The following is a 12,050-nucleotide window of genomic DNA, read 5'->3' as shown; positions in this document are numbered from 1 at the left end:
GAGAGGTGGGTGAACTTTACGAGGAGAAACAAGGATAATGGAAATAAGTACTGGCCATCTCGACACAGGATTTCTTGATTTTTGTCTTCTTTAAGCAAATTCTGAAGTGGTTCCAAAATTCAAAGTTGCCATTGCATACTTCTCATCAAAATTTACCGCCTTACAGTGGAGGCCGCTAAGTTACAGTATTCTACATGTCCAGTGACAATCTTCCTTAATAATTAACTTAACAGTACGTTACTTATAGATTTAGTGGGATTCGAACCCACGGTCCCAGCAACCAAGCGGCACAAGGCCCACGCCTCAGACCGCGAAGAGCGCTTTTAAAATACAAAATTTATCTCGTCAATGAGACAAAGAAGTTTTACAGGGCTACTAGACGGTTTTATAACTGACCCACAGATGTCAGAGTATGTCAATGTTGTTTGATCGATCTAAGCTGATAATCATGCGATAAGGAAGCTTCTATATCAGGTGGTTCTCTCTAGTACCGTGCAGCGTTTGTTTCATGGGAAGGCGCGTACTTCTATAGAAGCCTGTAGTAGCTACGTAAACTTAGGGCGGTGTTTTTAATTCTTTATATGTTGTTTCCGTTTTGCAAGCAACTTCCGGCTGATTATACTTACGCGTGTGCGTGTGTTGTTTTAGTTTATTACATTTAAGTTTGTGACTGTAATAATTGTGTCTGTGTCTGAATTGCCATTGTTATATTTTCTGTTTCCACTGCATGTATTATATGAATTTTGCAGTAATATATACATCAGTTGTGAATAATTATTATTGCGGTTTAATTAACGAAAATGACTAGAATGAACCTGGATGGAGAGTGTCAGGACCTAGCATCGTTGCGCTTGCGTCAAAATTATACAAAATTAGCCGAAGGTAAAGCTGATACCGTTGAATTAACGTAGAGGGTCGTAGTGTTATTGAAGTGTGGGTAATTAAAAGATAATTTATTTATTAACAAAACAAAACATTGATACAATTTGTACCTTTATACATCGAGATTATTTGTGCAGGGTTGCTGCACGTAGTTCAGGCAAAATCCTCTGTTGCCCACGTCATTTGGAGCTTCAACATTGTTTGTGTGGACAGTCAGCCTGAATGGTTTTACTGTGCCTGTTGAAAGTTTTTGAAAATTAACATAACATGGATTGCAAAAGGCAAAGTTTCTAAATATAGGTAAAAGTGGAATGAAATATTTCCAGAATAGAATTAAGAAGATTACTACTAACCAGCTTAATATAAAAACTAAGTCTTGTAGAGTAGAGCCCTTCTTGAGAAGCTGATAGTGTCTGAGCAAGTCAAGACGTTTACTTGTCTTATATATAATAAACATGCATATAACATTTTAGTTTCAATATCTGAAGATAAGAGACCATTTTGAAGACCCAAACATAGATGGGAGAATGATATTAAAATTTATCTTTAAGAAACAGGATATGGGCTGGATACGGATCTTGTTAGCGGATCTACAATTTCCCCAAATCGCAGGATTATTCTTTATTGGATGAGCGACTACTAGGTTCTCAAGAAAGATTGCTCTATTGAATTAGTTCCATGCGCAGAATATGCATCAGATAAAAGGAATTTGTTGTCATATTAGGTTGATGATTTCTGTTCAACATCAAACATAGTTCTGTCTCATATGAGTAAATGGTTTGCTGCTAACAAGCTGGCCCTAAATCTTGATAAAACAAATATAATAAAATTTATAATAAATAACTCACCACAGCTTGCTTTAAGTATTGGTTATAATGGAGTCAGTAAATACAAAGTTCCTGGGTTTGCAAATTGATAACCACCTGAATTGGACTAATCATATTGATAAACTGATACCTAAGTTAAGCGGAGCATGTTACGCAGTTAGATCTCTGTTGCATGTTAGCAACACTGACACACTCAGATCAGTACATTTTGCCTTTTTTCACTCTTTAATGAAGTATGGAATAATTTTGGGGGTAATTCATCAAACAGCAAAAAGATATTGACTTCACAAAAGAAAACTGTTAGATTATTGGCTGGCGTAAAACCTAGGAATTCATGTAGAAGTCTGTTTAAGAGATCAGAAATCTTACTTCTTCAACGTGAGTACGTGTTCTCATTAATGAACTTTATTGTAAATAACCAAGAACTCTTTCAAACCAATTCTGCTGTACACAGTGTCAACACAAGGAATAAAAATCAGCTTCATAGACCAATTGCCAACCTCTCATGCTTTCAGAAGAGTGCATATTATGCAGGAATCAAAATTTTCAACAGTCTACCATCAAATCTCACACGTCTTGTAAATAAAAAGGCACAATTTAAACCAGCATTGAAAAGATACTTAATTACACACTCCTTTTACTCTGTTGATGAATTTCTGTGACATTTATATGACTTGTAATTGTATAACATGTATTATTATGACTTTCTCCACATCCTATTGTCATCTGACTAACTTATGGATCCATGGAATGTAATAAAGATGTATGTATGTATGTTAAAAAAAATTACAAAATTGAGAAATTTTGTAACTCAGAATTCAAGGGACAAGGATTAATCTGATTTGTGATTCAGCTCCAGGCCTCAACAGGATAAGGTTATGAGTTTACTAGCTACGTTTGCGTACTTACTGATTACTGTTGCCGGTGTTGTCGAGATTTCTGTGTTGAAAGTTCCCCCGCAGATGCGATCTATGCATGCCGGTAATCCAGTTCTGCCAACATTTGTAGCACATGGGATAATGAGCCAGTCTGTGTTACAGGAGTTAGGGCCGATCGTACCTGTACTTGAGGATACTGCAGTTTGACCTTGAGTGTTGCCAGAGAGAGTGAACGCATGCGTCCTGTTGTTCACTGAAATTAATCAGTTATTTATTACTTGCATAATGGAGTAAGAATAAAACATCTGTTTCTGGGACACTCTAACCTTAAAATGATAACCAAAACTGATATTATTTTTTAAAGAATAAGTATTTTTATGTTTGGTTATTCTCACAGAGGGCTATAAGTTCTTAGTAATGGCTGTAGATTCCATCGTTCATATGCTGCTTCCATTAGGCAGCTTGTTGAAATACTTCTAATATGGATAGCAAACACAATGAAGCAATGTAATATATAGTTGATATTTTAAATTATTATCTTGAGTTAAAAAGGATGGGGAAAGAATACAGGAGAAAGAAGGGGCAGAGATAAAGGTTCAAACAGGATACAAGAAAGGAGGACAGGATTGAAGGAATGATCGTAGGAAAAAAAATCATTCCTAGTTTAATTTCAGTAGTAATTCCAGTAGTTATTGGATAATTGTTCTTTTGCAAATATTATTTTAACCTAGTATCGTTAGGGTGATAAGTGGCGGATATGAGAAATACACACAAAGTTTTGGTCGACGACACTCGTGAGGAATGAACGCTTGGGAGACCTGCTTGTGGGTTGGGCACAATGCTAAAGTCCCTCTTAAGGAAACAGGTTGCAAATTTGTCGTCTGGATTTAACAAACCGAGAAAAGTCTGGTGAATATATTGATGAACTTTTGGATTCTCTAGCAACAGGGAATTTTAAACAATCTGAATGTATGTCAACTGCTAAAATGCAGTCCCCGAACTACAAACCTAGTAATAATATTCAGCTACAAACATTTCTGAGCTTTGTTTGTGGCCTTGACATATATTAAGTGTAGACTTATAACTATCCAATACTTTAAAGCAGATTTCTTCTTGGGAAACTCATATTCTAATTGCCTTTCACCAATATCTTCATAACGGCCTGCCGCTGGACACTGTATTGAGCCAGTTGAATCCAATCCATACCCTTACACATTATTTCCTTAAGATCAGTTTTATTATTGTTCTGTTATCTGTGCCGAGGATTCCAAAGTTGTCTGTTCACTTCAGGTTATCTGACTAAATGGAATGGATCAGAGAAATTCATAGAGAGTTGCTGTACTCTCCTGAAACTTTGTCTAGAGAGCCTGAGGACAACCATAATAATCTATTAAGGTCAAATCAAACAAAAATTAAAATGAATTCTGTCATCTTGATAGTATTTATTTTGTTCTTTGTTACAGAAAGGCCATGGAAGACCACTTCTGCAAAACGTGTGTCACGTGCTTGGAAGAATTAAGGTACGAGAATTTAATATTTCAGTTATTATTAATCATTTATGATACATATTTAAAAATGGGTTGATCTAGTAACCTGTAATTTGTAATATCACTTGTGCTTTGAGATATTTGTTATGTTATAACATAAGAAAAGACAAGTGAGATCTTAGGTTTATACAGCGGTGTTATTGTTTAAAGGCAAAGTTGTATGTGCGGGCTCTCGAGGCTTAATCTGTAAAGTGACTAGGCTCTGTTCATGGTGACAGGGAATCTCTCCCTCGCTGTCATTCTCAAGATGGTTCCGAGGCCCACCCTGCCTCGTATACAACAGAAATTTGGCTTTTATTGTACCTGTGTCAGGACAGGCTGTGTACTGAATTCCGCAGAAGTTCCTCTCCATGCGGATACAGATGCTGTAATCTTGCTTAGATAACTGAAGGCCTGCCCCTGGGTCGTAGTTGTAGGACTTTATCTGTCCAGACACACCAGTAAAGTACTGGAGACATCCCTCTTCAGCTGGAAGAACAATTTGATTACTTTTTTATTTTTCAGGAATAAAAATAATTTAATCTACTTTGTCAAAAAGTAGTGTAAGCATTTAGGGATCGTGTACTAAAATATGTTTTGTGCCATGTGGTGGATCTCTCAATTGTGTCTGCTGAGAATGCCTACAGGGAGATCTGAGAATATTGTAAAACAGATTAATCGGGGAAAGTTGTCATAGAACGTAGTAATGACATAGTATTTATGGTAGTATGGGAGTAATAGTAGTGATGTTATGGTGGTTTTTATGGTGTAATATATCTATTACAGCTGTGTAAATATTTTTGACAAGTTCTTTTGAATGTTTTATGAGTGACATCTGATTTGCATGAATATTTTATTGAAAGAGAACATTTTATTTTTGCACTAAGAATATTAAAATCCATGCAAATTTTATGCAGTGCAGCAGTTAAAGGTGGATTTTCTGTCATTCATGCTCGGTTTCCACAGAGTTGACCCCTTCATTAAAGTCTCGGTTCTCTGGCGTGGTTTCCGCGTTGTAAAGACCTACTGACAGTTGTTGTAAAGGACGAATTTAAGCATTGAATGCATACAGCCTTCTTTTATTGATCACACATTTATGTCTACAGATTTTGTGTTATTAGGTAATGTAAGTTTATAATTGGACAATGAAATGCTGATGGGTTGGCATGCTGAGAATAACATAAAATGCAGATAAACACATAATTCATTATTCACTGTAAACATCTCAACTTATTTAATAAATTATAGTGTAATTATTAATATCTGGGAAGACATGTCAACAGAGACGCCAAGACATGATGGTTTTTATCACGTACCACTGTAAGAAAACCAAACTAAAAATGCTGCGTACCTCTGTAGATGGTGTTGCATGGAATCTGGCAGATTTTGACCTTCCAGTTTCGTGGGAAAGATGGTCCACTGGTTACAAAGTTGAGTGTCACAGGATTGGTGTTTCCCACTCCTGCATCTATGTACACTGAAATCACAGGGTACCTTCAGTGGTCGTCTGTTATGGCAACGGAAGTCACGATATGGCTACAGTGTTAGATATTCTGGGTGTATGTAACGTAGATCTTTGATATTTAATTGGAATATTCTTTGAAATTTATATTGAACGGTTTTATGGATATTGAACTTGATTACCATTCCTTCAAATAATTTGGAGATAACGTATCATAATTAATTTTATTTGCTTGAAACATATTCAGTGTCATACGGTATTGTGGTTGGAAGAGCGGTAGGAATGATGAAATTTTTAAAGACATAGACTAAGATGAGAAATTGATATGAAAACAGAAGTTAAGAAAAAACTTAGATATCGAACGTCAATATGTGGGCTGAAATATTCTAGTGCAGAATGTGCGGTGATACTTGGGAGAATGGTAGTGATGCTTCAGGTTGCATAGTTAGGAAATTTATCAATGATCTGAGCAATGGTTGGCTTCTCAAGAGGGAATCTGTTTTAGGGAGTTAGTTATTGGTCAAAAATTTTACCCAAGTCACACAGGATTTTGAAGATTCTAATGCATTAGTATATTATACAGTTGTTTAACTGTTAAGTATTGAAAATTACTGCTTACTGGTACTGCCCTCTTCCGCGGGTCTGCGAGAGACAGCGTGTACTCACTGTGGTTTCCAGTATTAATTCCGCATATGGCCGGGGCAGGATTACCACCGGCTACAATAAACTGATCACTGTTGCACATGTGATCAATTGGCTCTGGGCCTGCGATATTGAATTGATCAAAGTCCAACCTGAAATCAGGAAAGAGAATATTCTGGCAACTACAAGCGGTGAATATGATAAAGATAATTGTCCTGTTACATGTGGATTGTGGGCTTTTATGTTATTGTAGGCAGTTTGGGAGTCGATATTGTTGTGATTTAAAGAATCGCTGTCTTGGTACATAACGTGGAAGTTCTTGGAGGAGAAGAGTTATTGCTACTACTCATTCTTTATCTTGACAGTAGATGGGGCGGGTGGTCTACATAATGCCTGAGCCAGTCTTTACTTCTGGGCAAAGGACCCCTGTTACCCATTGGGTAGGATGCTGGGTAGACCCCCCAGAGCCAATCTGGACTGTTGGTGTGATTGAGACTATGATTCAGTGGAAGTTGACCTCTGATGGTCGCTTTACCCATCCTCCAGATGATGGCATGTGTAAATATGGAGCAGTGGTTAAATGATATTGACAGGGTACGACTGAATAACTGTCCCAGTGCCACTTTGTCCATCGCCAATTGAATTCTGGGCCTCTGGCGAGAAAACGTTGACTTTCTGCCTGAGCTATGGCATGTATTATTGTAGGCATTTAAGAACATTTCAGAGGATACACAGGTAACCATACATCTCTTTTATGGGTACCCAAATGGGTAACAGCACAGAGGCCAGGTACTTCTACCAGCAAAATTTTCTGTAGCGATAACATCAAAATAGGCATTTTGAGCACTGGATATGAAAATTATGTTTCAGTATGCGTAGATAGCAGCAAAGGAGCTGGGTCAGAAATTTTGGAAAGAAAATGGCGTCCGTAATGAAGAAAGTCGACTCTTCCGGACTTATCTTCATATTAGTTTGTTCATTGTTTTGGTGTAGAACTCACCCATTCATGTGTATTTACATTAAAGACTCACTGTCAGTTTTCAACGTACCTGAACTGACAGATGTCAGGATGTGCCTTGTTGATAGTAAGTTGACAGGATCCCGTACCATCATAGGGCCCCGGGTAACCTTGGTTTACGAAGTACGTGCAGTTCTCCTTGGTATTCTGACCACATGTGGCTAAAACTGTGCATAGTACACAAACAGACGTTAGATGGTATACGTAACTGACAGCGAAACAAATTTAAAAATTTCACCCCTCTTAACAGTTATGACAATTTATTTACAAAAGGGGTCATCTGGGAGGGTCTGTATCTCTGTGCAAAATTTTTCACTGGAATTACGTCGTCGTTCGTTTAGACAGCCTGAGATCAGACTCACGTGTGTTACCACATATGACTCATCACGTACGTATAATAAACTGATACTCGGTGAGATGCAAGGATAAATTTTGTATGTGTATGCAGTCTTATACCGCCACGGTGGTCTAGCGGTTAGAAAGCTGGCCTTGTAATCTTGGGGTCTCGGGTTCGATTCCCGGCGGTGCCCGAATTTATAACTTGTGTTGGGCAAGGCCGTGGTCTAGGCAACACGGAGTTTTCCTCCGTGGCATCCCAACAATTACTCCATTCACACACAGAAGAAGGCAATGGCAAACCACTTCTGGATCATCTGCCAAGAACGTATATGAACAGGTCCCAGTCCGAGAAAAGGATGGAAGGATCCTGTTCATATGGACCTGTCGTCATACAGAACACTAAATAATAAAAAAAATAAATGCAGTCTCATGGACAGAGTTTATCAGCAGTAAACGTGCAATATGGTGTCTTTTCTGAATAATATTGTTTAGTGACACTCGGTATAATGAAGACGGGCAAGTAATATTTCCTACTTACATTGTAGGACTTAGATATAACTCGCATTCCCTCCCCAGATGAGAATTTAGAACAGAATCATGGAGAGTGAGTTTGGAAAAAATTTTAACACTAAATAAACTTGAAATTTATACGGTATCTAAAAGTTAAAAAATCTTCTACGTCTCTGAAACATTGGACTTCAAACTGACGTTGGTGATCGCCTGTGGACATTGAACTGGGATAACTTACAGACACAGCAAACACCATAGCCGTTAGCGCATGGTCCACTGGCCACGCCTCCACGGTCAGAACACTCTGCCGAAGTAACGCAGGTGCCGTTGTCACCAGAAGATGCAGCGCAGCCTTGGTTTTGGAACTGCACGATGGTGAAAAGCGAGAGGACTGGAAACAATTAGACACCGCGATTCAGTGTTAAACGATGGGGGTGCATCAGGTGATTAATTACAAAATGCAAAAAACTTTAATTTGTATGGAAAATTAACACTTTTCATTCCGTGCACGAGGTATCTGACTTAGAGGTTGGAAATTATAATTTTTAGTGAAATAAATATCTGTCATTTCTCAACCATCAAAGATCTTTATTGGTGGAGAAAAGGTTATCGTATTGTTAGGGCGATAAGATCAAGGAAGAGATGGGCCAAGGAAAGGGTGACTGTGGATAGGGTTCCAATTATTTTAGTTTTTTTTAAATTTACAAAAAAAAAAATATCCTTAAAGCTTCAAGGTCAAGGTCATTTGAACATATCCAAACTTGGGATTCTGTGACTAAGCTATTTGACCATTTCAATAACTGTTATCAGGTACTTAATTGTTGATAAATTTCGATAAATTTGTCTCTTAAAAACAAAATTAACAGATAAGTAGTTCATGTAGACTGTGTTATGTGTTGAATGTCCAGACAAAGGTCTAGATACGTGATCTTTGACCCCTAGGAGCTCTCCTGGTTACTCACATCTCCCGTCGCGCTCAACTGTTGTGGGTCCGAGCGTCTCGTTCAGTTCAGGCTTGAGTCCTACACCTGGCCGTCTCCTTCGAGCTGTCTGGACCAAAGACACGGCTCTGTTCTGCTCCTTTAAGACCTGCAGAACGAATCGAATTCGTTTAGGATTAAACTCGTGAACATTTATGAGATCTTAACCCTTAATGTGGAGTGGGGTGTTTAAACTCACCTGCTGTCTTCGTCTTCCGTTGGGTGCCCGTCCCTGTCCACGTGTCCTCGTGGCCGTCCCGTCGTACACCTCAGTCGCCAGCATGGCGACCTCTGCCACGACCACACATAGCAGCAGAACTGTTCCGAATCCCCGCACTGCCGCCATCTGTTTCAGGAAATCGAAAAGAATTTCGAATGCAGTCGAACCCTCCAGTAAAGACTATGTCAATTTTACTGGGTTTTGAGGTTCTCTCGAAGATGGTTTTAACCCAGAAGACAGCCATCTTAGGTCTACGCTGTCGTTCGATGTATAACTTCGGTTTTCGGGAATGAGTAGTTTCGATTGCTACATTTCTCTTGAAGTTGTCAACTGTAGTGTTTGATTACCCGTTGGATAATTCTCATCAACCCAGTTTATCCCCGAAAACCGAAGTTGTACGTAAAAATTTATATGTTGTTTCCTTCTTTGTCAATTCTTTTTTTAGACTAGAGTTATACGCAATGCCCTATATTTTATTAGGTTATTTTCGAAACCTTATAATTCGTTTTTAATTTTGAAATTCCTACGTTTTTCGGAATGATGATTGTCATTAATGGAATGTTGAAATTTCTGGTATGCAATGTTATGTGTATTAGAAAACCTAAGTACTCATCACACGTTTCTTTTAATAGAAATGTTGTACACTGCTCACTAACCCACCGTGTAGTCCCTTACCTTGTTAGCAAAACAGTCGTAGATCCACACAGTACAGTGTGACATGTGACGTGGCGTGGAGCGTCCTTTTATCAAGTGTCCGCACCGCTTGGCCTCAGGACCGTGTCGCACGGAAACATTGTTCTGCGTTGACACTCTCATTCTCTGCGAGAAACAATACAACCCCCCACTACACACGACCTTTCGTTCTTTCTTTCTTTCTCTGCGTTGTAAAAGAAATTCATTAAAATGTATCCACGTGTCAGAAGGGCGTATTAACATATTTTCATTTTTATTTATTTATTTAGTGTTCTGTCTGACGACAGGTCCATATGAACAGGATCCTTCCATCCTTTTCTCGGACTGGGACCTGTTCATATACGTTCTTAGCAGATGATCCAGAAGTGGTTTGCCATTGCCTTCTTCTGTGTGTGAATGGAGTACTTGTTGGGATGCCACGGAGGAAAACTCCGTGTTGCCTAGACCACGGCCTTGCCCAACACAAGTTATAAATTCGGGCACCGCCGGGAATCGAACCCGAGACCCCAGGATTACAAGACCAGGGTTCTGACCGCTAGATAAATTTTCTGCCTATTTCATTCTTCTTAATTATTCACACGAAAGTTTTAGTTGAGTCGTGGATAGTGTGAATCTGTCATATGTGATTTACCCATTCTCCAGTTAATTTCCTTTTTTTAGTCTTGTGACAAATTTGGACGAAACTTGATTTACGGTACGAGAGTTACCATATATTTATGAGATTTTATTCCCTTTAATTCATTTTAAGATTCATATTACTTGGGATTCTGTATATATTTTCGTGCACATCTCGCGAAACAGTAGACGTAACCTGAGAAATAAATGTCTTGGATAAAAGTTTTAAGATTCCATAAAACAGCATAAAAGCAACTGGCCATACAGCGCCAGTGATAGCTTCTGAACATCTCTCTCTCTCTCTCTTTATTCATAACAGTTCTGCAGTAACGCGTAGAATCGTCATGGTTTCAGCAATTTGTTCCAGCGGCTCCAGGCACTTTCTCGACTTTTCTGTTATACAGCAAGGTCTTCTGACTCGCATTCCACAGCCCTCGGATCGACTCTAGATCAAGGATAATAGCCCTGCAATATCCTTGTCGACGCTGATTCACACTGCGTGTTATTTCTTTGGGTGATGCTTGTCAATTAATAAAGTGGTAATTATTTTGTGTTCACTCTAGAGTTGTAAGGCCGTGGTTCGATTGTCGGTGGAAACACTGGTAGTTTCTCTTTACAAATAGGCCCTGCTGTGTCCTGATTGGTTCTAGGACCCATTCAGCCTCCTGTCTGATTGGTATCAGGATTTCCTGTGAGAAAAACGAGCGACTTCTGAGCTACCTTCCGTAGGCACAGGGAAAACTTTACGGTAGATACAATTATCTTCATAGTAAAACTTGTGTATGGTCGAACCAGAATGTGGTCCTCTGAGTTATGACGTCATGTGCTCGGTTACTAGTGTTTCGGAGGAACATTTCGCCCCTATCTTCATAGTGGAGGACTTGTGGTCTTGTAGGTGGTTTCTGTCGGTTAGGAGGAAGTTATAAACTTTTTGCCCCTAAGATGAAAGCCATACGTTCCTACAAAAACGTCGGTAACCTCATATTAGACCAGAAGCTTAATTTTTACCAGACCTGAGATCTCATATGGCCCGACTGTTAATTATTTGTTGGATGACAAAACATATCGGCAACTGAAAGACATTCCGAAAATCTCTGTTCTAGGTGACTGTTGGTAGTCTGCTGCACGCTCTGTCTGTATTTATCCCCGTATAGTCTCCTTTCACGTTCATTGGACAGTAGGAATGAGTGTCCTAGAGTCATGGTTATGGGGTTGTAGGAGAAATATTTCAAAGTCACTGCAATTGGTCGAATCCGCCGACATTCAGAGGTGCTCACTGCTTACGTCGTCAGGGCAAACAACTCTGAAACGTCGGTAAAATTCTATCAGACTACATGGAACAATAACACAGATGACAGCCATCTTCATATTCCCCGCCGTGAGAACTTGAAATCTCGCCTCATTTATTACACCTTTTCATGTTTCTGTGGTTTTTGAGCTCACAGAAGTGTCTTGTTC

The 12,050-nt window shown here is 39.0% G+C and overlaps 1 protein-coding gene across 1 annotated transcript; it reads right to left on the bottom strand.

Moving 5' to 3' along the window:
* Nucleotides 1–936: 936 nt before the first annotated feature.
* Nucleotides 937–10,019, bottom strand: LOC110834661 (uncharacterized). The gene is made up of 10 exons (XM_087343882.1): nt 9,960–10,019; nt 9,264–9,410; nt 9,047–9,173; nt 8,323–8,475; nt 7,267–7,402; nt 6,242–6,369; nt 5,465–5,590; nt 4,438–4,602; nt 2,619–2,840; nt 937–1,119 (listed from the first exon to the last, which is right to left on the bottom strand). Exons 1-10 carry the CDS (start codon nt 10,002–10,004, stop codon nt 995–997), a joined length of 1,374 nt encoding a protein of 457 aa, XP_087200008.1. The 5' UTR covers nt 10,005–10,019; the 3' UTR covers nt 937–994.
* Nucleotides 10,020–12,050: the final 2,031 nt, after the last annotated feature.

Source organism: Zootermopsis nevadensis, unplaced genomic scaffold (assembly GCF_977971745.1).
Source record: "Zootermopsis nevadensis isolate Lab colony 2312 unplaced genomic scaffold, Znev_1.0 Znev_ptg000007l, whole genome shotgun sequence".
NCBI classification, from domain to species: Eukaryota; Metazoa; Arthropoda; class Insecta; order Blattodea; family Termopsidae; genus Zootermopsis; species Zootermopsis nevadensis.
Note: the sequence above shows the minus strand (reverse complement) of the source record. Positions and strands in the feature narration are given on the sequence as shown.